This window comes from Peromyscus eremicus, chromosome 8a, assembly GCF_949786415.1.
Source record: "Peromyscus eremicus chromosome 8a, PerEre_H2_v1, whole genome shotgun sequence".
Taxonomy (NCBI): Eukaryota; Metazoa; Chordata; class Mammalia; order Rodentia; family Cricetidae; genus Peromyscus; species Peromyscus eremicus.
The window spans coordinates 66,875,712-66,903,390 of NC_081423.1; the positions used below are offsets into that span (position 1 = coordinate 66,875,712).

Genomic DNA, 27,679 nt, shown 5'->3' on the forward strand with positions numbered 1-27,679 from the left:
CAGTAGCAAAATTGAAGTTATGAAGTAGCAACAAGATAATTTTATGGCTGGGGTTCACCACAGTGTGAGAAACTGTGTTAAAGGGTCACAGCATTAGGAAGGTTGAGGACCACTGGACCAAGCTGGGCGCTGCAGTGAGGAGGATGTCAACAGAAACAGCTGTGGAGACCTGTGCGAAGTCCAGCCAGCAGAGGATTGTGGGTAAAGCCCACAATTGAGGTAGGGTGCTCAATGCTGACGGCACCCTCCTGGGGCTCCAGCCATGTACCCTAGTCAACTATGGACTAGAAGGAGTTGAGAGCTAGGCACAACCAGAGGAATTGCTGAGTGCTGCACATTCTAGGGTACGGTGAGGACCATGAGTTCAGGACGTACAAGAATAGTTCATTTGCTCACTTGTCGAGGCTGACGGTATGGAAACGATGGCCACAGCGAGGGGAGGTGGGATGCTGGTGATGGCAGTAGGTTCACAGGAGATCTACAGATTGAATGTTTCCTCCCACAGAACCAAACTCTGACCTATGCTGGGCAAACACTTCTCTGACCACAGAGGGTGAGATGCACAAGGATGGCATCATGACCTCGGCAGTATAAGTAACATTTCCACCACATCCTGGGTGGTGAAGGATTGTGACGTCATGTAGCTTGGATGTTTCTAAGAAAAAAAAATGTTAATCAGTAAGGGGTCCAAGCTAAAGACACCAGAATGATGAACTCAGCCTATAACCCGAGCATTCCAGAGGCACAGACAGGAGGACGACATGTTTGAGCAAGTTTGAGGCCAGCCTGGGGTACAGCGCAAGACTGTCTCAAAACAAGAAAAAGAGCGATGAGCTCAGCCTTTAAGTAATTGTTTAATTCGTGAAAGCAGTCAGTTGCTTATCATAAGCTGCTGTGGGTTTTTGACTCTGCCTTATAATTATGAATCTGCATTAGACATGGGACACAAATATTTTTTTGGGGGAAAGATCTCTCTGTATACATATATACATATACATATACCAGACTGGCCTGGAATTCACTAGGTAGCACAGGCTGGCCATGATCTCATGCGGTCCTCCTGCTTCAGCCTCTCAAGTGCTAGGATTAGAGACACGACACAGCACACCCATTGCCACCCTCAACCTTGCTTCTCCTGCACCTGTGGCTTCCCTAGTTCCGCCATCTCCACACAAGGCACGGTCTCAGCTTGAGTCGTGCTTGTCAAGACTCCGTGGCATCGGCCTCTGTGGCACACGGCATGGTTGGGATAACTGGGGAGGCTGTCAGGAGGCTCAGCTCTGAGGGAAGAGCTTGCTCTGCAGATCTGCTCTGGCGAGAAGTCGCCAGCTACCCAGCAACACAACATCACACCTCCTCTCACTGTGGAAACCATTTCCCCGGTGAGTAGGCAGCTGAACCATTCTTGTGAACTGCCTGAAACTTTGTGATGACCCGAGGCTCTCCTGGTCCATGCAGTGTAGGTGCCAGTAACATGGTTAAAAGTCCCTCTTGGTCTTTCCAGTGTTTCAGTTTCCAAAGCCCCAGAGTGTTTATAAAGAGAGATGATGTCTTAGATCCAGGAGGCATGTTCTTCACTGGAACCCCCTTCTCTTTCATTTGCTCTGCCATCTGGCACCCTATCCTTCATGTCTGTGTCTGGCTGTGTCTGGGACCACGATGCCACAGTATGTGCTTGACACCCTCTAAGTAGGGAAACCCAGGGACTTCTAGATCACTTCCCAGAGGATTCTCCTTTGAGAAAGGTTTTAGCAATTCTATTCAGTCTGGGAGGCACGGGGAGAGAGAGTCCTCATTTCTGGATGGGAAACGGAGGCCTAGCAGATTTTGATAAGAAGTAGAACATTGGGTCCAACTAGCTCCTAGCTTTGTGGCAGATCCTCGACTTTCCTGTGAGCTACAGGTGGCATTTCTCAATGAGAAGCAGAAATAATTTTGATCAAAAAACTAAATTCCCTGTAGAGAGATGTAGAATCTCAAACTAAAAACAAGGAACACTCAAAGAAAGGAAAATACACAAATCTAATCAAAATGTCAGGGGAAAGATGTCAATTTCCTTTGTCCTCACCATGAGTACTGTCTACACACACTTCTGTCTTTTCCTCGGGGCAAGGGCACAGAGTGGCTAGCTGGGCTTTTCTTCTGCACAGCTCATTAGGTTTTTCTCTTCTGTCTCTCACAGAGAACATCCCTAACCGACCCGCCTGCTGCTTCTTGATGATTTCATGGAAGATCCCACAGAGATTGTGAATGGCTATCATATGACCAGGAAGCTGGTGGCGCTGAGAGGGACTCTCTCCTTGTACTTGGTTCTCTATGACTCATCAGGAAGGCTCCTGGGTGCTCAGACCTGATCTAGGGCCTGCATAGTCCCTGGGCACTGTGAAGATAGGGAGTGTCAGAAGGAAGCTGCATTTCCAAAGACCTTGTAGATGCTCAGAGTGAAAGGACCCAGCAGCTGCCATAACAGGCTGTCAGTCTTCTCTCAGAGATCAGGCCTCAATTTCAGTTTCCTGAGAATTGAACAAGCAGTTTCTGGGAGGGCCATGAACAAAAGACGTAGTCCTTGCAGTAGCTCCCTTTCTTCATGTACTCTGACTGCTCAAGGTTCAGCCAATTATTTACTGTCTGGGACCCCTCACCAACTTAGAGCTACATGCATGAGTCAAGGACAGAGCCTGGGCCACTAAGTCAGCCTCAACAGTCAGTACATGCGAGGCCAGCCAGCCTCCATGGCAGCTCAAGGAAAAAGCCTGGGACTTGTCCAGGTCTGCCCAAAAGTGGTAACTGTAACCCCCAACTAACCCTAGCTAATTAAAAGTTAATAACATGATTGCCACTCGAATAAACCAATCCTGAGACTGTCTCTATGTAGTCTGTAGACTCCAAGCACCCTTGCTTTAAAAACCCTGCCCCATGGCTATTTGGAAAGTCCCAAGTTAACTCGTAATACAGACTCTTTGCTTTTACATCGGGTTTGGTCTCTTGGTGGTCTTTAGGGGACTCTGGGTACAACATAGAGTAGATCCATGGGCCCCAAGACTGCTGGGGAAATTTGGAGAACATGAAGTCAGGCCCTGAGATGTATCAGAAGAGAGTGATGCAGGGGTCACTAGGCATCCCCTGTGGATGGCCTTAAGGTTCCACCCTTCTCCCTTTCTCTGCAGTTCCCAGGTCAAGAGAGGCTGGCAGATCTATGCTGATCCCAGCCAGTACTGGGCCCAGGAATACATCACTGACCTGGAACTGAACTCTGGAAGGGTCTGGAGGGAGTAAGGAAGTGTAACATCTGTGGGCCGAATGAGGAGGAGATGCTTTATTCTGCAGTTCTGAAGGTCATCTCCTCTGTGTTCCCACCCTACAGCTTACCCACACTCTGGATCCCTCCTTGACTTTAATCTTGCATATGTATCTTATTTCGCCTTTGCACTTTTATCATTTTTTAATGGTGTTATGCAATGAGTTCTTTGTGGATATCTCATGACTTCCTCTTCATCCTTTCCCATTCCCTTCAGTTCTTCTCAGATACCCCCTGCGAATCAATGAGTGTGATTGGTTTCTGAGGGAGATGTCGAACCACGCATATCAAGCAACACATGACTATTGACTAGCTTGACTTGGTGCTATGTTTAACACACTGAAGGTGCTTTAATAAAATGTTAGCAAGATTCACAAATGTGTCAAATGTCACAAGAATGTGATGATTATTGATTTTATTTTCCTCACAAATCAGAATCACAGATTGGCAGGGGTACTGCAAGAGGATGTGGAAATACAAGAAGAGGCAGAAGCCACAGGGATGGGCAGCTCACAACAGTACACCAGATGTTTCCCAGAGGACGCTTTCCTGGGGAATTGAAAAGGACACCAGCATTTTCTAAAGCAGATCATAGTTGATATGGTCTAGGGCAGCAGTTCTCAACCTGTGGGTCGTGACTTCTTTGGTGGGGGTCAAACGACCCTTTCAACAGGGGTCACCTAAGACCACTGGAAAACACAGATATTCACATTATGATTCCTAACAGTAGCAAAATTACAGTTATGAAGCAGCAATGAAATAATTTTATGGCTGGGGGCCACCACAACATGGAGGACTGTATTAAAGGGTCACATCATTAGGAAGGTTGAGAACCACTGGTCTAGGGAATTGCTCCCCTGGGATGAATACCAGAGTAGTGTAGTCTGCATGTACATGTATGCTCATTTTCACAAATATGCAATAGCTGACATTTGTTGAGAGCTTGTGAGGTGCTGGGTTCTGTGTTCAGTGCTTGCTAATATTAGGGCCAGTCTAGCAAGCCTGCCTGCAGAAGCAGGGACTCCCTGCTGGTTGCCCCAGAGGCTTAGATATATCCTCTGCTGTCCACTTCTCTGTTTTCTAGGAGAATGTTTTCCATGGCCATCTCCGTGGTGAGGCTTAGGTGGCAAATGAAAATACAGAATTATATTTATCTTTAAGAATACTTATCTCTAAGGATAAGTATTCCTCATGTATATTTAGAACATGCAAAAATTGTTTTTTATTCAGAACTTGAATTTTGCTGGGTCTTTCTGTACTTTACCTGGCTACCCTCTTTGGAGTGAATACCTTTTATTCAAGCATCTATTTCCTGATGGAGATACCTGCCTAAGGGTTGATTTAACTGCAGAGAAGTAATTCCAGAGTTGAGTTCACATTAGTGTCAGCCAGGACCTTTCCCCAACTCCAATGTTGGCTCTTACTCCCAAAGTTACAAACTTAATTTGTACCTGGATTTAGTAACTTTAAAATTTACCCCGTGATATTAAAGTGAGTTAAGACTGAGAACCACCATCGAGTTAAATATGGGCTGGATTGAGTCAGGGCAGTCTCTTCTGAGTTTTGGTGCCTTTGATCTGTGGGTTTTGTTAACTCTGTTGGATGGCTAACGGGAGGCACAGATGTCCATGCACAGCGTATGTCTCCAGCAGGTTTGGAGCCTTCTGAGCCCTAGTTACCCTCTAGGGTCTCCTTTGTATTACTTTCTGTCCCCACGTTACCCCCTGCTGGTAGAACAATGTCACAGGCAGAGCGGGGCGATGTGGTTACTCACTCACTGTAGTTCCCCAGCTGCACCTTCACAAAGACCACAATTGTTCATTGTGACAGTTAATTCTATGCTGTCAACGTTACTGGGCTAAGTCTTACTTAGATAAAACATTATTTCAGGGTGTATCTGGGAGGTGCTTCTAAAGGAGATTGGTGTCTGAACCAGAGGGCAACCTGAATTCCATCCCCAGAATCCACAGAAAGGTAGAAGAACTAACTCCTCAAAGTTGTCCTCTCACCTCCACACATGTACCTTGGCATGTGCATGACCATACATGTGTACCACACACGATGATGATGATCATGATGATGATGATAGTAGTAGTAATAGTAGTAGTAGTAGTAGTAAAGGTAAATAAGATCGGAATGTTAATTGGAAAGAAATTTTATGACTGGATGTGGCCAGAAAGTGATGACTATGTTGAAATGTTTAGGAAGAGTCAAAGATTGGAGAAAGTTAAGCACCCCACATTCCACTCTACAAGAGTCAGCAGGATTTTGTTATATGTGCAAGTTTCCTGTTCACACATGATCTATGTGGGTTAGGTAATTGGTTTCCAAAATTCAGCTGCATCAAAATTCTCTCTAGAGTTTGTTTCCACACAGTCCCAGAATTCTCCCAGGAGACCCTGAGTCTACAGGATGGGGACATGGCTCAAGCTTCTGCCTTTCTCGTGAGCACTCAGGCGATGCTGCTACAGTGGAACCAAGAACTACGCTGTGTGATGCCCATCTCATAGCAGCTCTCCTCCAAGTGGTGACTTGGGCCTTCAGGATGCTCTGTCTTTACCTGTAGACTCTGTGAGGAGAAAGTCTGGAAGGGCACACTGACTTAACTGTGTTGGTCCAGAAGTGACACATTCCACGTAGGCTTCCAGTTCACTGGTTGACCACAGTTAGTCACATGAGCATCCTGGTAGTGAGATGAACGCCCGGATATTAGCCAGAGTAAGCTCCGCCTTCAACAAGCGTCCATGCCACTGTCCTACATGGCCGACTGAAGCGAAACAAGCCTCCCACAGTCAGACAGTGTTTGCCGAGACCAGCAAAGTCCCCTGTAAGGGCAAGCACAGAGCACACCGAGACACGTGACTCAAGTCTGGCTTTGCCTGGGCCTTGTGCTGTCTAAGCCTGCTGTCACCTCGGCCACTTTAACACCAGCTAAAACCTCTGAACCTCGGTTTGCACCAACCCTGCTGCAAAGTCACAGCATCTGAACCAAGAGTTCGGTAGGTAGGGCAGTTGGGGACTTCAGGAAAATACTGCCATTTGGAGTTTTCCACTGCTCTGTAAGGAGCCCCCAACAAACTCATTTTACCTATCAAGAGGAATTTACATGATGGTTAACATTGATTGCCAGCTTGATAGGATCTAGAATCACTCAAGAGACAAGGCTCTGGACATTTCTGTGAGGAATTATCTGCTTTAGGTTAGTGGAGGCAGGAAGATCCACCCTATATGTGGGTGGCACCATTCCGTGGTTTGGGACCCTGAACAGCACCGAAAGAAGAAGCGTGGCTGAGGCTGGCATCAGTCTTGGCTTCCAGACTGCAGCTGCCACGTGATCACTCACCTCCAGCTCCTGCCACCATGTCTTTCCTGCTGTGATGGGCTGTGTCTCCTCAAACCCTCAGCCAAGATACACCCTTGCTCCCTCATCTTGCTTCTCATCAGACATCTTGTTCCAGCAATGAGAAAAGTCACTAATACAGCATGAGGAGTTACTCTTGGGTCTTTCCGTGAGATCCCGTTTTGGAAACAGATGTTAGTTTTCCATCTCCCTGGGAAGTCACTCAACAGTCTTGCACCAGCCTCCTGAGCAGCCTCTTCTATTTACTCATTAAAATGTTTTACCAATATGAACTCACACGTTAGTAGAATCATTTCCTGCTGTTTCTCTTTCCCCCTAATTATTATAGGATGTCAGTTTAGTATTCTTGTTGCTCATGGGTACTTCATGAAATATTCTTGACTTTGTCCTTTTTGCATTTTACCAGAGGAATCTTGGTTCTGTCTAATTTTCTTATACTTAAAAACACAATATAGGCCATGCATCCTCAAACTTTTCCTGTAAGTATTTTTAGCTTTGCATTCCATGTAGTCTCTGTTGCAGCTATTCATTTCTATCTTGCTAGTGAAGAAGAAGTTTAAAAAAAAAAAAGAACAAAACACTGAATGAATGGGCATGACCCTGTTTCAATAAAACTTTATATTTAAAAAAACAGACAATAGGCTATATTTCTTCCGAGGACCAGCGTTGATGAGCCCTAGGCAATTGGTTCAATAGAAAAGTTGGCAGCACCAAAAGTAGTCTTGTTGGGTACCACTATAGGTGGAGTGAGTTTCCCCCAAATGCCCATGTATGAAAGGCTTGGTCACCAGCCTATTATGCTATGGGGAGGTGTGGAACCTTTAGGAAGTGGTGCCTAGGAGAAGAAGATAGGTCATTGGAGAAATGCCCTAAGGGATTGCAATCCTAGTTTGCTTCCTGAGGTCAAAAAGTGAGTAGTCAGTATTTTTTGATATATGTTCCCATCATGATGTACCATGCTGCCACAGGTCCAAAGCTGTAGGACTGACAACCATGAACTGAAATCTCTCAATTAGTCAGAATGAAACTCTCTTCCTTTGACAGTTGATTATCTGGTGTATTTTGTCGCAGTAATGGAACATAGACTAACACATATGTTGGCCAATTGCCTTTTCTTTGATGTAAACCACTGATTTTTGTGGAACATGGAGTCTACGAAAATAATATTGTGAAACATGCCCATTTCTATAGGTACCTTGTTTTTAAAAAATAGTCAAGTCCTGAGTAATTAAGACAGTAGTTTTTGGTCTTTGGTCTGCATGTAAATCACTTAGGGAAATTGAAAAAAAAATTCCTAAGTCCAAACTTCAGAAATTCTACAGTTTAAAATTCAGTATTTTAAATGAACATTTCATGTGATCCTGGAAGTCTCAGTCAAGCAACATAAGCATAACATGTTAGCTATGCTATCAGTGAGCTAGCTACACGATTGTGGACCAGGGACAAGTTGTTCTAACATCTTAGACAGCATTTCCCTTCCCATCAACTCTGCACTTAGTCCTTCCCAGAACTATTAGAATTTGAAAAAAATGGAACGAAACCTTTTCTTCCTTTTGAGAGAAGATCTTGCTATATGGTCCAGCGTGAAATCCTCCTGTCTCAGCATCTCAAGTGCTGGGATTACAGGCAGGTACCAACAAGCCAAGCAAAGTTGCAGGGTTCTTAACAAATGTGGACCTGAAAGAAAAAAAAAAAACACCAAGTTTGTGAAGATCAAGATTGAATTTGTCAGGGCTAGAGAGAGTGTTTGGTGGTTAAGAACACTGGCTCTTGGATTTTGAGGACCTGGGTTTGATTTTTCTGGCCTCCATAGGCTACCCACTACACACAGGCACCAAGCATGTGCCAACGTAGGGCACTACACATACATGTAGGCAAAACATGTAAAATTAAAATTTTTTTGAAGATTGACTTTATCTAGCACAGAAACATCATAGACTAGGTATGCAGTATTTTGTAGGATAATCATTGTCTCATAAAATAATATTTTGTTTGTTTCAGGAGTCTGAAGCTAGCGGCACTATGGCCATTTCTCGTCACCGACTCCTCCTTTCCCATTCATTACCCCCCCCCGTACCCCCCCCCCCGCCATTTTTCCTACCAGTGATGCTGACTTTGCAGGACAAGGACAATAGAATCATCCATTTTAGGAGTGGGACATTCAAAAAACAAGTCATTATCTCACACATCTGAGTTCGGAAATGGCAACTGACAAGCTGTTGGTTGGTGGCTTTGGAATAAGGTCTTACAGAAAAAGCCTAACAATTACTCAACTATGTGCAGAGTAGGTGTCAACCACTCTGTTGGTGGTGGGACTAGGGGTGGGTGGTGTAAACAGTTACAGGAATCTCTTCAGCAAGTGGCTAGAACACACAGAAACGCTTTACAAAGATCTTAGACTAAGCCAGGCGTGGGGATGCAGATCTGTGGTGCACCTAGGGAGGGAAGACAGGAAGATTGGGAGTTCAAGGCTGATCTAAACTATATAGTAAGTTTGAGTTTCATCTAGACCAGTGTTTTGCAACCTGTGGGTCTTGACCCCTTCCTGGGGGGGGGGGTCGAATGATCCTTTCACAGAGGTCACCTAAGACCATCAGAAAACACAGATATTTACATTATGATTCATTACAGTAGAAAAATTACAGTTATGAAGTAACAACGAGAATAATTTTATGGTTGGGGGTCACCATAGCATGAGGAACTGTATTAAGGGACTACAGCGTTAGGAAGGTTGAGAACCATGGATCTAGACTACACGAGCCCCTTTGTAATATATTTTATATTGACAAATTGTTGTATATTGTTTAAGCTCATTGAGAAGTTGGCCTGGAAGGAGGGTTGACCCCTCCTCTGTCACAGCCAAGAGTGCGTATGTCAAGTGTCCTTCAAGACCCTTGGTCTGAGGCTGGGCTGGCCCCCACCTCCTGCCCTAACTGAGGGGTGGGGAGGGGAGAAAACAGCAAAGCAGTCTCAGATTAAAAACATTGTGTTATTGAGAGCAGCTAAAAAGTAAACTATTTCTAACCAACATGACTATTGTATAATCTATAATATAAAAGTGCCTACTGAGGGAAAGAGAAGGCAGAGGCTCATCCCGGACCCAGAACTCTGAATTGGGAACTTCAGGAAGACTGCTTCGAAGGGTTCCCCAGTTGTTTCTGCTCAACGATGCTGATGATGCTACCTTTTGTGTGCCTTCTCCATTGGACTACTCCAGCTGTGGAGACAGCTGGCTGGATGTAGTGAGCATTTTGCTCTCTGTTGTTTCTATCTGCCTACTTGCCATGCATTCTTTCACTTAATAAACTCATTCAGAATGGAAAGCACAGATGTCACAGACCATTCTTTGGATCTCACAAAACATTTGCCTCAAGACAACAACAACAACAAAATTAATAATAACAATAACTAGGCTGCATAGAATGGGATAAAAATCTCTGCTGGCTCTTCATATAACAAAGGATTAGTATCCAGAATAAATAAGGAAGTAAGATTAGTTAACACCAAAACACCCAAGTGATTCTGTCAATAAATGGGCAAATAAACTGGACAGACACTTCTTAAAACAAATACCAGTGGCAAATAAACACATGAAAAGATGTTCAGTCTTTAGCTGTCAGTGAACTGCAACACAACATGATATTGAGACTCTATCTCAGCCTCACCAGAATGGCTAAAACAACAAATTCGGCTGAGGAAGTGGAGGCCGAGGACCCCTTGAACAGTGTTGGCAGAATTGTAGAGTATAGCAATGATGGAAATCAATATAAGGATTCTTCAAAAACAAAAGGAGTCATTACATGATTCAGCCATACTGCCTTTGGTATATGCTCAAAGGTATCTAAGTCAGTATACAGCAGAGATACCTGAAACCCAGGTTTATCATAACACTATTCACAAAAGTCAAGTTTTGGAATCAGTTTATGTGCCCATCAACAAGCTAATGAATAAAGAAAATGTTAGTCAGGTTTAATCCCACCTCAGGAGGGATTAAATCCTTTAATCCCAGCTCAGGAGGCAGAGGCAGGCATATTGCTGAGTTAAAGGTCAACTTGGTCTACAGAGTGAGTTCCAGGACATCGCGGGCTACACAGAGAAACCTTGTCTTGGATAAAGAAAAAAAAAAAAAGAAAGAAAATGTGATATATATATATATATATATATATATATATATATATATGAATATTATCCTTCCATAAAGAACAAAGAACTGGAGATCATTATGCTAAATGAAAAGAGCCAGCCTCAGGAGAAGAAGTGTCTCATGTTTTCTCTTACACGTATAACACATTGGGAGGGAAAAAGACAGAAAGAAAGTAGATGGGGCACTATCAGGGAAAAGAAGGTAATAGGGGAGTGCATATGATCAAAATACATTACACACATAGATGAAAATGACCCAATGAAGTCCATAGTTTTGTACAATTAATATGCACTCATAACTTTTTGATTAATTTAGCTAAACAAATCAATATTCATTAAGTATCCAGAGTATAGTTTCTTGGCAACCAGGCCATCCTTGGATCTCTGTTCCCTAATCTGTCTGTAGATGTAACCGGTATTTTTGTTGTTTCCAGGACGCAGGAATTCAGTTCTGTGTGTACTTGATTGACACCAGTGCCTGGTAGAGTTGGTGTAGAACTGTCAGTGTTTGACTTAGAAGCTGTGAAGATTGAGGAATAGGCAAGGGAATTTCTGGTTTCACCCTTCTCTTCACCTCCTCTGGCTTGGGAAGCTAAGCTTAGAGTCATTTCAATTTCTCAGGGCTGTCTCCCTAACCTGTCCTAGACCTTTCCATAGTGACTGGGGTAGTGACAGTCTCATAAGCCAGCCTCTTCTTCCTCTGCCTGAGACAGCTCCTCCCTGACTCCCTGCTGCTCCCAGGCCAGGCTGGAAGTCCCCTCCTGGCCTTTCTCTGCATCCTCAAAGGTCAAGATTCCCTAAGACCACCCACAGCCACCCTGTGGGCCTTTTCAGACTCTCCTACCCTCATTCCCAGTGACTTTACATTTCCTTCCTCTTCCAGAGATGGACGGGAAGACCCATTTTTACCTGACCTTGCCTATTACATTCACAACAGTCACCTATGGATTTGTTAGGGGCCAGCTGGGGGATGGTGTGTGGTCACAGAAACTTGAGGGTCTGGGCCAACTCCGAGGGAAGACACAGGCTGAGGACAAGACAGTTTTCATTGAAACAAATGAATCACTTCTATTTTCTTCTTTCTTTCTTTCTTTCTTTCTTTCTTTCTTTCTTTCTTCCTTCCTTCCTTCCTTCCTTCCTTCCTTCCTTCCTTCTCTCTCTCTCTCTCTCTCTCTCTCTCTCTCTCTCTCTCTCTTTCTTTCTTTCTTTATTAGCCAATGATAAAATCAGAAGGAAGTAGAGGGACCAATGCAGCTCAAGGATAAGGACTGGGGGGAACCGGAAGGCAGTTGGAGATTGCTCTTTAATCGTCTGGCCCCTCTCAGTTCTTTTCCTGCTTTACAGTTGGTCACTACCTCCCCCTGCAGGAAATGACACTAAGTGAATAATCTGTCTCTTGTTCCAGCTCTACTGAGGAACTCCAGTCTAAGAAGAGACCGACCCTGCAGATCACCCCTGACAGATCTGCAGATGGCCGCTGGGATGCAAGTGTACCAAATAGGACAAGACCTCAACCTTTCTTCTGAGATATATAAAATAGGAAGCTGAAGTATTTCAGAAAGAAAACCTCCCAAACCTATAGCCTAAGATATTTTGAAAATCCCCTGTGAACTTGTTTCCCATGGTTACTTTTGTCTAAGTATTTTGGTGATGTGGTCTAACCCGAGCTAGAGACAAGAACCACAGCTGAAGGTAGACTCGCCTGAGGAGGCCCAGGAACGGAGATGCAGGTGAGTGAGGAGAACAGCAAGGGCTTCAGAGTGTGGGCAGAACGAGATGCAGCCTGGGCACTCACTCACCATCGTCCATCTTGGGGCCAGCTTGCATCCTACTCTCTTAATAGGGAAACCCTGGGCTATGGGGAGGTGGGAGCTGGGGGGTGATGGAGAGGAAGTGTTTTAGCACAGATGTATCCTGTTGACTTGTACATGCAAGAGGGGTCTTGGGTAACCACGGGGCTCAGAATTTCTGCAAGCACAGGTCAGGTGCTCACTCAACTTGGGCTGTTTACAGGGAAGTGGTTTCCACAGTACGAGGAGGTGAAATGTCAGTGTCATCCCAGAGTCACACTTTGAGGGCTCCTTCTCACTAGAGTTCTGCAATCATAGTTTCCCCTAGAGAGCAGAAAGTTCTGTCGTATTCCACAGCTGTTCTAACCGCACAGATTTGAATAAGCAAAGATGTCATAACTCTTGGAGAATACAATATGATTCCACCCCGACCTGGTTAGAGCAGTGCCAGCAAAGTGCTGAGCTAGCAAGCAACAAGAGTACAGCCAGCCTTTCAGCTGGCTGCTCCTTCCAGAGAGACTCCTCAGGAGCACCCCCCACTCTCCACCCCTCCACCCCCGCCTCCCACACAAAGTACACTAATCAAACGGCATTAAGGCCTGTCAGATATGAGAGTTCATGTTCTTAGCCTTTGACCAAGGAAGTCTGCACCTGAGAATTTATTTCCTACCTAGAAAAATCCTACCCTGAGGGAGGGGTCATATGCACACAACATGTTTAATTTCCAGTACATTTACATCAATTTAAAACTAGATGTACTTTACATAATCAACAATATAGAAATGGCTAAGAAAAATTCTGTTGTCTGTGAGGTAGCCTTTATAAATGGTGTGATGTCATGAGAAATGTCTACATTATGATACAACACTTGAAAAACCCAAGATGCAAATTGTAGCTCATTTTAAGCAAGACCCATCTACCCAGGATCTGGGGATCTGATGACTCTTACGCAATCCCTTTTTGTAGATGCTGTTCCCAGAAAAGAAAGGGACTAGAAGCTATAGGTAGGTCCCTTCTGTGCATTCACTACTAAAGGACTCCCTGTGTTCCTCAATATGGGCAGTCTCCACCAGTGATTCATTGTTTGAAGTTCGCTCACTTCCCCCATCCTCCACATCTGCCAGTGGAAGTGGGTGGTGCTGATGACAGCCCAGCTCTGCCCCTCTGTGTGCGTTCCGGAGTGGGTGTGTAGCATCATTTTCTGGTGGTTACCACAACACCATAAAGAGTAGTAATGTTCCTTTAGCCTCAGATATGGACAATGGTCTCTCCTTGGGCAACAGGAAGTACACAACTCAACACCTCCAAGAGCAAAGGCCCCCAATGACTGAACTTTTCTAATCTACAGAACAAAAGAGAAGAAATATATACATCACCTACAAGTAGTGAATGCCCTTCATATGCCAGCAAAGAAAATCAACAGTAACCCACACCTCAATCTGTTCTATATCCTTCTCCAAAACAGAGGCCGGTATTTTCTTTGGGAAGACACCCTTCCTTGTGTTTCTCCAACTTTAATTGATATGAAGTTATGTAGACATCTGTACCTTGATCAACCTAAGCAAACAGCAAAACCCGTCACCAGTAATTGGTTAGGAAGTGAAATTGAAAAGAATCTAAAGTTTTGTTTCGTTTTGTAACACATTCTTCCCTGAGGACAAACAAACAAACAAAGGATTCATGTAACTCTGGCAGGTTCTGGCTGTCTTCCTGGAAACCCATCTAAGGGAGATGTGATTCCAACAGGCAGCTGCATCCAGGTCGCCAGGGGCCACAGCTCGCTTTGTAGCTGACAGTCAAGGTTCATTAGCTCAGGCCTCTTCAACTTAGGTTGGATTGTCGTCCTCCTTAAAACAGCTAACAAGCACCCTGAGAAGGGCAGAGCACTCTACCATATAGAAATATGGTCCTGGCTGAAGTATGGAACGAACTGAATAGAAAAGGGCCATTAAGTGGTTTTTAAACTCTAGTGTATGACAGCATGCACCAGAGGTTCATGAAAACACAGCTTGATGGCCCCACTGCCTAAAGGCTGAGAAAGGCTTGGAATTTGTGTTTCTAGTTCCTAGGTGATGCTCACTCAGCTGTGAGGCACCACCTTTGGAGAACCGTCATCGCTTTAGCAATCTGCTTTGGACTCTTTTGTTCTCTTCAGATGGAAATCACAGATAGTCCAGGGGAGCCCCTCCGTGTCCGCAAGCCTGGCCCCCCACACACCAGGTTAGAACTTAAGTTTACAGCTTTGTCAGTCACCTTTGGTGGCTGCTCTTTCTCAGTCCCCTGCCACCACAGCTCTTGCCTTCTGCGGCCTCTTGGTTTTCTGAGGCCTTTCTCCATTCTTTGTGGGCTCTCACCTTCTCTGAACTTGTGCTGTTGTTTGAAGACACAGCTCAAAGGTACTGCTTCCAGACACGCTCTGAAGCCCTCTGACTCTCCGCTACCTGCTGGCGGAGCCTAGAGCAGGCAGCCCTGCATTTGTCTGTGCTTTGTGTTGCCAGCTGAGCCCACTTTATCAGTGATAAAAGACCGCAAGTCACCAATAAAACCACTTGGATGAGACTTTATTGGGCCTTAACAGCAGGACATTTTAGGGTATCTAAGACTGATCTAAAATAAGTGTGAGGAGGGCTGTTTGTTTGACCAGCCATGCAGATGGATAGCCTCCTGCCTGCTAACCACACACCTTTTGCTTATTGCCCTCAGTCTGTACAGTTGTCCCGGGCCTGTCCACTCTAGCTGTCATGAACACGTGCTTCTTCCCTTTGTCCTAAAGACATCTTAAAGATGGACAGGGGCATCCAGAGCAGCGATAGACAATATCATCTGAAGCTGTTGGGCTGCTTGAGGCAAACTGATATCTTTTTGAGCGATCTCAGAGTATCTGGAATGATGGTGACTGAAACAGAGACACGCACATAGTGGACTGAAACAGAGACATGCACACAATGAACCTTGGAGCTTATGCAGGAGTTTCCACAGTGGCCATGATGGCTGTGGCAGTTTCTGCAGGTAGACTGAAGTCTCCTACAGTTTGGGCAGCTGGATTGGAGCCTCCCTGGACAGCCATGAGATATTTAAAAGCAGCTCAAGCGTTCATGTCAGCTTCCCTGATTAGAACAGAAATGGCTGGTTGACCGACAGCTCCATAGTTTGCAGGTAAAGTAAGGCTTAAGTAATTGCCTCTTTTGCTGGTGGAACTTCAGGATAGCAACAATGTCATTTACAACCCTGCCAACTCGGGGACAAGGAGGCTACCGTAATGGTAGCCTGTCCTTTTTAAAAAATACTTTTGTTTGTTTGTTTTGTGTGCATGTGGAGGGAAAATTTGAAGATGTTGGTTCTCTTCTACCACATAGGTCCTGGGGCTAAACTCAAGTCATGAGGCTTGATGGCAGGTACCTTTACCCACAGACCATCTTGCCAGCCCCATTTATGGTTCTCTATTGGACCACTGGCTCTGCTTGGTCTGGGGTACTTAGTTGCTTGATTGGGCTATTGCTGCCGGTCAATAGTTAAGAGAATAGTCTGTAAGTGAAAGCGGAGTTGGGCAACTCGCTTGTATCATTTATGCTCTGACCTTGGCCAGGTTGCTTAAGCTTTCCGAGCCCCACTATTCCTTTCTGTCAGGTGGAGATGACTAATCGTGCAGCCTAGGGTGTCCTACTGCTCTGGCGGGTGTTTTAATCTGCTCTCCATTGCTGTGACAAAACACCCAAAAAACTCACCTTAAAGGAAGAAAGGTTTATTTCTGCTCTTGGTTTCTGAAGTTGGCCAGGGTACTGTCAGCCAAATGGTGAGGCTTCATCATGGCAGAAATGTGAAGAAAAGCAACCAAGAAATAGGTCTTGCTTCTAATCACAGAAGTTGCACCCAACTCCCTAAACCTGGTAAAGTCTGACTTCAATACAGTTCAGGAGGTCAGAGCCCCCATGAACCAGTCACCGCTGAACACTGCTGTACTGGGGACCAATCCTTTGGTACATAAGCTTTGTGGGGAGGGATGTGTGGCCTGGTGGTGCCTTTAATCTCAGCACTCAGGAGGCAAAGGCATGCAGTTCTCTAAGTTTCAGGCCAGACAGGGCTACAGAGTGAGACTCTGTCTCAAAACAAAAACGAAAGGCAAGATCGAATGGACAATGTATAAAAAAACACGGAGTTTTGAGTAATCCTCAAAACTGTTCTTAGAAAGCTTGATTTAGTGGTATGCATAACTAATACTCCCTTTGATGATATTTATTTAAAAATGGACTTTTTCTAGAGTAGATTCATTATGAGTTGATTCACAAAATAGCCACCACTTCAGTGTTCCAGAACATACGTCTAGTACAAAGTGAATGCCTCCATGGAAGCCCACCCATCTTCACCTTTCCCAACCCTTGCCAACACCCCTAACTTCTATCTCACATCTTTTTATTATTTACTGTTATTCCTCTTCACCAGTAATTCCAATTTTCCAGAAAAAGAAAAAATAAAATAAAACTCAATGCCAGTCACTTTTAAAAGAGTTTATTTATTATTTCTCTGGTATAGACAAAGCATCCATTGTTTACTTGTCAGTTTGTCACCTTGTCACCACGCCTAGCTAGACAGAACAGGCTGGTGACAGCCACTTTGCTGTCACTAGACACAGTCTGAGCAAGGGGGGGGGGGTGGGGAATGGGTATTGGGAAGTGCCCTGAGGTCTTCAGAACAAAGAGTCACAAACACAAGTGTGACAATAAAATAAATTACAAAATTAAATAGTATTAAATTAAATTAAAATTCAAGTTAAGAGTCCCTGGGTGTGGCTACTTGGCAGCAAACAGCTTGCAGGAGATGGAGCTGTAGAGGTGGCGGGGACGTTCCTGAGGCTTAGGTCCTGGCTCCCCACAAGGCCCATGGAGGTTTCTGGGTTCCTCGCTGCCTCCAAGCCTCTCAGGCATTCAGCTCCAGGTCAGTGATGTATTCTTGGACCCAGGTTTCATTGGGGTCAGCGCAGACCTGCCGGTTTCTCTTGGTTAGGAAGCTGTGGAGAGAGATGAGGGTCAAGAACTGGAGCATCCTATGGGGAGTCCGATGTCCTTCTCCATCCCACTTGTCCTCACAGTGACGCTCTGGATGTCCTTCTCCATCCCACTCGTCCTCACAGTGACGCTCTGGATGTCCTTCTCCATCCCACTCGTCCTCACAGTGACGCTCTGGACAGCCTTTCTCACTGGCCCCCTTTAGAGGATCCTGGGCTTCCCTTTGTATTTTTTTTTCTCCCTGTGGCTGAGAAACCCTCCCTCACCCTGTTCCACACCCCACCATATCAGAGAAAGCAGGAGAACAGAACTTACATGACACCTGGCTCAGAGCACTGGCTGCTGGTCTCAAAATAGTCAGCGACAAATTTGCGGGGAATCTGCCGGCCATAGGAGAAGCAGCAGGAGACTGGGGTGTCAGCACCATCTGCAATGGAGGAGGTCAGAATGAGTTCTTGACAGGGTGAGGAAGGCTAGGGCCCTGACAGCATTTGGGACCAGAAATCCCCTGTGTCTTCTGTCTCTTCTCTCTCTCTCTCTCTCTCTCTCTCTCTCTCTCTCTCTCTCTCTCTCTCTCTCTCTCTCTTTCCCTGTAGGCTTTCTCTTTCTCTGTGGGTTACCCCATGTTCCTTCCACAGCTTTCTCTGATACAAGAATTTAGCAAAAAGGACACTTGGGGCATGGCTTAAGGCATCCTTGAGACAGAGCTCCTTAGGCATCCTAGGGCTGGCTGGTAAGCGCATGCTACCAACTGCTCTCACTCACTGTGACTCCAAGTCCCGGGTACCTACAAAAGGTTAGACATCCCCACCCCACAGAGAGGAAAATAAAAATCTTAAAGAGAAAGATCAATTTATTTTTCTCTTGTAGACTCTAAAGCCACAGAAAAAACTGTTGTGGTCTTCCCAAGACCAGAGAGTGGGGGACACCCGCTGTAGTGGTGTGGACACCCGCTGTAGTGGTGTGGACTCACATGGTGCAGAGAAGACTTCACTCCAGAGAGCCATGGTGCAGAGAAGGACAGCAAGGGCAGCCGTAGGGACCTTCATGACGCAGAGCAGGTGATAGAGTGTGGGCTCGTCAGCAGAGACTGGTCCTCACTGCCACTTGTGTCCTTCTGGTGTCAGAAGCCATGTACCCCTTCTCTTTATAGTTAGCCCTGGCAGATGGGGAAATGGAATCCGGGGGTGTGGAGGGAAATTTTTAATAACAGCAATGGTGTCATGTTGAATATTGCACAACCCAGGGTCCCCAGTGACCACAGGGGCTCAGGATATCCAAGAATAGCATCACTGAGATAGAGCCTCAGCTCTCAACTCGTGACCTATTCTTACTTCTTGTGAGGAAATAGTTTCTCTTATGAACGGGAGGAGCTTAGGACACTGTCAACCCAGGGCTATTCTTAGCTGATCCCTTCTCATAAAAACCACTTTGTGAATGAGCACTCCAGCCCCGTTCCTTGCCATGGAACGGAAACTCTGTCATTTCTCAGCTTTTCTAACCACACGGACGGAATAGCTGTAGAAGGTGGCACAACAGCCCTTCCCCCCACCACCATGAGGGATGGAGTTAAAGCATTCCCAGCTAGAGCGATGGGGAACATGAGGTCACACTTCAGATATTTGTCCAACCATCAGTCACAGAGTGACTAGGCCACTGGGTTAAACAGTAGTTGTGGGTCATAATGATACTTCAGGTGTGGGTGTCAATATGTGAGGAGCCTAAAAATATTTATGCCCATTAATTTAGAAAAAGCCTTTCTAGGAAAGGTGTGGAAACAACCCAAATATGAAGGTATCTTTAAACACAGAGACAGCTGGCCAGGTGTCATTATAACTCTGAACTAAGGAGACTGAACTTTCACTATGAAAGATTTATAAATCAAATTATAGTGTGTTCATTGGATTGCTTATTTATGAAGCTCTTAAAATGAATAAAAATGACATAAATACAGCCATAACATCAGTGCTAAAAATGTCAAGAAAAATTGTACAACTTTTACAAAGCAAAGAATTCTAGAAATATACACAGATTTCCATGTCAAACCCATGCATTATAAGTAATATGGAAATAAAAACCATTAGAAATAAAAGCTTTAAAGAATTAGTAATACTTTGTGTGATGGGCCTGTGAGTGATTAATTTTCTTATATTTTGAGATTTTCTTATTTTATTTAGTGAGATTATTACCTTCCAGGTCAGTTATATACCCATGAACTCATTTAAAGCATTTTTTTTTTTTAGTTTAAAGCATTTTTCAATATCATCAGTTTAAAAGTAAGCTGTTGTCAAATGTTTTAATTTTAAATACTTTTAATTTCAGTTTTTTGGAGGCAAGGTCTCACTAGGTAGTCAAAATTATGACTCAGGCTCAGGCTCAAGAGTGCTAGGATGGCAAGCATGTGGCACCATGCCTGAAAGCAAGTGTGTGTGTGTGTGTGTGTGTGTGTGTGTGTGTGTGTGTGTGTGTGTATAGTCTGCCTGTGTGTGAGTGTATGTATATGTGTAGTCTGCCTTTGTGTGAGTGTATGTATATGTGTGTGCATATGGGAGACCAAGATTAACGTCAGGAACTATAACACCATGAGTCTTCCATATTATTCCTTGAGGCAGGGTCTCTTAATCAAATCCAGAGCTCACTAATATGGCTGGTCTTGCTAACCAGCTTGCTCTGGGGATCCCCAATCTGCCTTCTAGGACTAGAATTATTAGGCAGGCTGTGGCAATGCAATATTATGATAAAAATGTCTCATACATTCTAAGAGACTAGAACTTTTACTGGAGTTCACACCCAGAGTTAATAATGTACCTTGAGATCACTTAAGACTTCAGACTGCTTCCTACTGTGTACTCAGCCTGCTTGTTTAACCTGCCTTTAAGAGAACAATCTAACTATCAACATTATTTGTCTTGGATTTCCCATGTAATCAACATTTACATCCTAAGAGGATGCACAGCTTTAATATTAAATTATGTATTCTTCCATGTCCCCAATCCAGAACAATGCATGTATATCGTTTGCTGAAAGCAGCAAATACAGAGGTTGAAAGCAACCTTCTAAAACGATTACCCATTAGGCTGGGCAGTGATGGCACGTGCCTTTAATCCCAGTACTCAGGAGGCAGAGGCAGGCAGATCTCTGTGAGTTCGAGGCCAGCCTGGGCTACAGAGTGAGTTCCAGGAAAGGTGCAAAGCTACATAGAGAAACCCTGTCTCAAAAAAAAAAAAAAAAAAAGAAAAGAAAAGAAAAAAGAAAGAAAGAAAAAGAAAAATCACACCTCATCAAAACGTAGAGCTGTAGAGTCACACAGCTCCTGTACTCGGGGGTTATTGCAGCAGAGGGGCAGAAAGATGGTAAGGGCCAGAGGACTAAGAAGTCTGCAGTGAGATCCTAGAAATATCAGAGAAGCTACAGTGAAGTCCCACCAACATGGCTGCCTGACCATGACCTGAACAAGGACGACACCAATAGACAAGCCATTGGAAGGAGGAAAGCGTAGGAGGCCTCAACACTAGACAGAGAACTAGAGGCAGCTAAGGAATGCTAAGAGAGGAGAAAGAGTCTTCCTCAGGGGACAGCACACCAACTGGTTATCTAATACTAAGTGGTCAGCCCTGAAAACATGCATACAAGTGACACATAGACTGAGCAGGTTATATTTATGTATTTAAGAACACACACACACACACACACACACACACACACACACACACACACATATGTGAGGACAATTAAAGAAAAAGAGGTCATGAATTTGAGAGAGAGAGAGAGAGAGAGAGAGAGAGAGCACAAGGGGGTAAGTGGAGTGTGTGGGGGAATAAAAGGAACGGGGAATTTATATAATTATATTAATATCAAGAAATTTAAAAAAAAATCACACAAGATCTGAATGTACCTGGATGGAGTGGGAAGGTGTGACTTTGTGGGTTCAGTGGAATGACAGACCATTTTGGGGGAGCAGGATGGTGAAACTAAATTGAGGTGGGCTGAACCAAGGAGGCTTCAAAAATCTCCCCCAGAAGAATTGGAGTGCGTAGATTAGATAGAAGAAAATGGTGGAGGGCTTCAGGCATAAGCAAAACAAGGACACACCTTAGGAACTCTGTCCTTCCCAAGTGTTACAGAGTTACAATTGGTTTTCATTCTTCATTCTATTACCGTTATTATCACTATATTACATGTGTGTTTATGTGTAAGCCATGTGCCATGTGCCAAAGCATGTATGTGGAGGTCAGAGGACAGAATTCATTCATCATTTTCCTCATTTCAGGGAACTCAGATAGTCAAGCATAGGAGGCAAATGATGTCGCCTGCTAAGAAATCTTGCCAGCCCTCTAAGGCATTTTTTTCTTCTTCTTTTTTTTTTTTAAGATTTATTTATTATGTATACAGTGTTCTGCCTGCATGTATGCCTGCAGGCCAGAAGAGGGCACCAGATCTCATTATAGATGGTTGTGAGCCTCCATGTGGTTGCTGGGAATTGAACTCAGGACCTCTGGAAGAGCAGTCAGTGCTCTTAACCTCTGAGCTATCTCTCCTGCCCATCCTCTAAGGCATTTTGAAATGAGGTACACTTCACTACCTGTCCCCTGAAATGAAACACCATCAGAACAATAATATGATGTGCTGTTTATAACATCAAAGGCTTCCTAAGATTGAACTTTCCTGATTCTAAGATTTCGTATTAGGAATTCTCATATCAGGAGGGGCTTGAGAGATGCCTCAGAAGTTAAGAGCACTGGATGGCCTTGCAAAGGACCTGAATTCAGTATCCAGCACCCACATGACAGCTCACAACGACCTGTAACTGTAGTTACCAGGGATGCTCTCTTCTGACTTTCTCGGGCATAAGGCAGTCACATGGTGTATATACATACGTGCAGGCAAAATGCTCATATGCATACAATAAAAATTAATAAAGTTTAAAAAAGAATTCTCATCTAAGAGGGAATGGAAATAAATTACTAGTGACTAGAGGCTAAGTTTAATGGTTTAAAATGTGCTTCACTCCTATGTCCTTAAACATTTCTTATTGTTACCATATAGCATTTTTTAACTTTTTTTTTTTGAGAACATTAGTACTGTTGTTGGGAGCACAGATGTCCTGTGCTCACAGGCAAGCTCTGGGAAACCAGAAATGTTAAACACACAGGGTTATCTCTTCAATGGGAGAGATGTATAACCTGTTTTCCACCCAGAAGGCTGGGAACGGAGGTAGTTAATAGCTTGGTGATCTGTGCTTTCTGTAGGGCCATACCAAGGTCCCACAAGCAAGACCAGAGGTAGAATGGTGTAGGTGAACTTTGAATTATTTGTATGGCCAGGGGCTCCCCCAACTCTCCCACAACCACCACTGGAGATACTTAATAGTCTAGGTGACCTTTGTATAATCTGCATGTCTAGGGGCTCCCCCAGATCCCACAACCATGACAGGAAGTGACTAATAGCCCAAATGACCTCTGTGCTATCTGTGTGACCAAGACCACACCAGATTCTCCCCTGGGCCCTTAAGATAACACATGTAGCCTCTCTCTAGAACCCATCTTCATGGAAGAAGTGACATGTATTTTGAGAAGAGTTTCAATGTAATTATGCTTCCTTGTGCACAGGGGATTGTCACACCAGGAAACTTTCCGCCCCGAAACTGTACTATACTTAAATGTGCCTAAAATAAAGTGCCCAGTGTCAGACTCTAGAAGTTTGAACCAACATGGGCTGTTGAGTAGTGTTGAACTGGGTTTCCTTCCGACCTCCTTTGGACTGACACTCCACTGGTCCCCACATACTGTGGTACATCATTCCCACTCCTCCTCAACTTCTCCCATGGCCCCCAACTCCCTCTCAAATTCATGAACTCTTCTTCTATAATTATTACTGTTATATACATATATATATATTATATTATATTATATTATATTATATTATATTATATTATATTATATTATATTATATTATATTATATTATATACAACCTACTGGGTCCATTTAGCATTGCTCTTAGGTACGTGTGTTTGGGGCTGATCACTTGGATTTGGATAACCCATTGGAGGATCATCCCTGGAAAAAACTGATTGTCCCTCTCTCAACAGCTTGCCTGTAGTTTTTCATCTAGCAGGTGGGGCTTTGTGAAATCTCCCCCATTCACATTGGGTTGTGGACTGGTGCTTCTAGAAGCACGTGTCCTAGTCAGTCCTCTGGCTCTTTTAGTCTTTAAAGCACACAGGCTCTGTTTCCATGACTGCTAATGCTGGTAGCAAGAGGCGTAAAGCAAAGACAAGATCAAGGGCAATGGCAGTTTCACCGGGGATGGGGCATCCAACTTCCTTCCCACTTGCTATCAGTTCTAAAGAAAAGTGTCATAATCACTTGTTTCATTGGAAACTACATCCCAGGAAAACCAAGAGTGGTTAGACATGCCTGTAATTCCAGTACTCTCAAGCTGGAGGCAGGAGAATCAGAGGTTCATGGTCATCCTCAGCTACATAATTAGTTTGAGGCTAGCCTTGGGTATGTGAGACCCTGTCTCTCAAAACAACGCACAGTCATCCCAGACCACCTTGAATGTGCCCAATCTCATCAGGACCTTCTGAACAGACCATGTTTCTTTGTCTATCTACTGTTTCTGTCTCCCAACCATCAGTCATACACACACACACACACACACACACACACACACACACACACCCATCACTCTCTCACTTCTTAGGAAGCCACCTTCATACCTATGATTCAGTTTCTGAGAGCTGGATTCTAAGAGCCGAGGGAGCTAGAAGAGGAAACGAAAACTGCCAAGTCAGTCACTTTTCGGCAATGGACACTTTCTACTTCCAGCATTACGGCACTTCCAGCAATGCGTCCTCAGTCATCTATGTAAAGTTTCGTTTTAAAATTTGAATGATGCCCTGTTGGTTTTAAACAAATTCAGACCATGTCTTCTTGGTGGGGTCTAGGTAATAAATCCTAGCACATGATGAATGTAACATGGTGGGTCTCCTGACCTAGTCTCTAATTCTTAGAATTTCATTCTTTGAAATGAAGGCGATTGATGGAATATATAATCCTTAGTGTCTATAGGGTTGTAAGAGTTTTTATATCAATCCCCAAGCCAGGAAATAGCCCTTCACTCTGTTTTCACTTGGATTGGAAAATGCTTGTATGTATAGTATGTGCTTAACACACACACATTGGATGAGTCATGGAAAGGTTGAGTTAGAGGAGTCTTAGAAATGCTCTAGGTGGCAGACTATGTTTCCAGGAAAGATGGCTTGCTTGGGGTCACACACAGAACTGGTCAGCAATACACTTCATCGTGGGCATTATTTCTACTGCATCTGCAACCAAGTCACAACTTCTGACATGTAGTCAGGCTTAATAAATATTTGGTAAGTGAATAAATTGCAGATTGGATAAAATGTATTATGCTTTAAAACTCATCATAGAGTTGAAATACTGATAGGAAGAGAAGGATAAAAAAAAAAGATCATAGTGGCAAGATCTTCATCTTTAGGGGAAACACCAAGATTGATTAGATGGTTGGGACAGAAAGTAGCCAGTAGTCAAGACAATGGATCCCCCCTTGGTGTGGAGGGGCTTAATTGGTGTCCTAGATTTCCAGTTCACTCCAGCCTTCTCAAGGACCCACCACAGTCCAGCAGAGTATCCCACACATGAGTCCAGGGAGTTCTGGCGGGGAAATTCATTTTTGTCATTGCCTCCAACTGTTCTGTTCCCCTTTCTCACTTCCCACACTTCCCATGATCCAGCTCTGCCAATTGGTTTCCTTCTAGTTTCCCTGTCATGGTCCCACTTCCCTGGGTATCAGTCTCAGCTCTTGTTTGGCAGCAGTGGCCCCTGGGTGGGCTAACTGGTAATAACTCCCTGGTTAGGTGTACCTCTGGCTGTCCATAGGTGCAGTAGACAAGGCCCCATCACTCATCAAGGCAGAAACAGCATCCTAGAGTGAGGGCCCCTTTCTCACATCCAGGAGAGACAAGGAAGGACTCAATGATGCCATCTCTTCCTTTTGCAGTGAGCCCTTCACTTCCTGCCTAAGTTCTTGCCATTTCCTCTGGTCTGTGTATGTGTTCATCCACAGTAGATAAGGTTGTATATCTTGATACTGGACTCCATCCACTCTGGAGTACTGTATCATCTATCCCCAGAAAACATCTTGTCTTATCCAGCTTCCAAACCAGAGACCAGGAAGTGACAGTCACTTTGACTCCTCTCTCTGCTCCCACAACTTCAAACTTCCTACATCTATTAGTTACCTACCCTAGTCTACATTGGATATTAAAACTGGGGTGTGAAGGTGTGCTGGAGAGGTGACTTAGAAGTTAAGAAAGGGCTCTTGCAGAAGACCTGAGTTCAGTTCCCAGCACCCACGTTGGGCAGCTCACAGCCACCTATACTTCAGCTCCAGGGCATCAGATGCTTCTGGCTTTTATGAGCACCCACTCTCAGATACACATACCCACACATAGACACACACACACACACACACACACACACACACACACACACACACAAAATTAAAAGTAAAATAAATCTTTAAAAAACAAACCAAAAATAAAATGAAATGAAAGCACCTCAAATAATTTCTTTTTTTATTTTTATTTATTCTTCTCTCATATATTCATCCTGACCACAGTTTCCCCTCTCTCCTCTCCTCCCAGCCCTCTCCGCATCCACTCCTTCTCCATTTCTTTTCAGAAAAGGACAGGCCTCCCATGGATATCAACCAAACATGGCATATCAAGTTGCAATAAAACTAAGTACCTCCCTTATAGTAAGACTGGACAAGGCAGCCCAGCATGAGGAAAGGGGTCCCAAAAGTAGGCAAAAGAGTCAGAGACAGCCCCTGCATCCACTGTTAGGAGTCCCACAAGAAGATCAAACTAAACAACAGTAACATATATGCAGAGGTCCTAGGTCAGCCCCATGCGGGCTCCCTGGCTGTCAGTTCAGGCTCTGTGAGCCCCTATGAGTTCAGGTTAGTTGATTCTGTGGGGTTTTCTTGTGCTGCCCTTGAACCCTCTGGCCTATACTCCTTTCTCCATGTCTTTTGCTGGATTCCCTGAGCTCTGCCTAATGTTTGGCTGTGGATCTCTGCATCTGCTCCCATCAGTTGCTGGATGAAGCCTCTGTGACTATTGGGCTTGGCACCAATCTATGAGTATAGCAATAATGCAATCATTTCATTGACTTTTTTCCAGTCATGTTTGGTTCTATCCTAGGTCTCTGGACTATCCAGCCTCTGGGTTTGGCCCTCCAGGCAGTGTCAGGCATGGACTCCTTCTCATGGCATGGGTCTCAAGCTAGACCAGTCATTGTTTGGCCACTCCCGCAACTTCTGAGCCACCTTTACCCCAGCACATCTTGTAAGTAGGACAAATTGTAGGTCGAAGGTTTTGTGGCTGGGTTGGTGTCCCAGTCCGTCCATTGGAAGTCTTGCTTGGTTACAGGAGGCCAGTTCAGCTCCATATCCTCCATTACTAGGAGTCTTAGCTAGGGTCATCCTCATAGATTCCTGGGAGTTTCCATTGCACTAGGTCTCTAGCTTCTCTCTGAGATGCCCCTGCTCCAATTCCAGTTGCCCTGTCCAATACGCTCTCCCTCCATCCACCCCAACCTGATCCCTCCTTTTCCCATGCCCGCCCTCCATGCTCCCCATCTGCGCCCAACACCATCCACCCACGATATCTATTCTATTTCCACTTCCCAGGGAGATTCATGCATCTCCCATTAAACTCTCCTTGTTATAATTTATCTTAAAAAAAAAAAAAAAAGCAGCAGCAGCAGAGTCTCCACATTGCTGACATCCGCACTGCTGGGGTCAGCCTTCTGAGTTACTCAGCAGGGCCACAATCAACAAACTAGAAGCAGGATTTCCTCCCAGCTCTGCCAAAGTGCTCTTGCTAAAACCCCAGACTGTTTGCTCTTCCGGTGAAACTCCTCAGATCCATTCAATTGTTGTTTCCAGTGACAGGGAAACTTCCCTGTGACCTGGCCCAAGCCTGCCTCCCTGGCTTTCAAGCCTTTCTTCAGACTTCCTGAATGCCAAGACCATGCTTCTGGGAACTAC

The 27,679-nt window shown here is 44.6% G+C and overlaps 1 protein-coding gene across 1 annotated transcript; it reads right to left on the reverse strand.

The window, feature by feature from the left end:
- Positions 1 to 17,117: 17,117 nt before the first annotated feature.
- Positions 17,118 to 18,696, reverse strand: LOC131916277 (C-C motif chemokine 3). Its single transcript, XM_059269586.1, has 3 exons — positions 18,569 to 18,696; positions 17,911 to 18,022; positions 17,118 to 17,597 (listed from the first exon to the last, which is right to left on the reverse strand). The coding sequence occupies exons 1-3, from the start codon at positions 18,642 to 18,644 to the stop codon at positions 17,507 to 17,509; spliced, it is 279 nt and encodes a 92-aa protein (XP_059125569.1). The 5' UTR covers positions 18,645 to 18,696; the 3' UTR covers positions 17,118 to 17,506.
- Positions 18,697 to 27,679: the final 8,983 nt, after the last annotated feature.

Excerpts from the sequence above, each read along its gene's own strand:
- LOC131916277 (XM_059269586.1), bottom strand. The coding sequence starts at position 18,644 with ATGAAGGTCCCTACGGCTGCCCTTGCTGTCCTTCTCTGCACCATGGCT. Across the intron at positions 18,023-18,568 it reads TGAAGTCTTCTCTGCACCAT|ATGGTGCTGACACCCCAGTC; the intron begins GTGAGTCCACAC and ends CCTCCATTGCAG. Across the intron at positions 17,598-17,910 it reads TGCTCTGAGCCAGGTGTCAT|CTTCCTAACCAAGAGAAACC; the intron begins GTAAGTTCTGTT and ends CTCTCTCCACAG.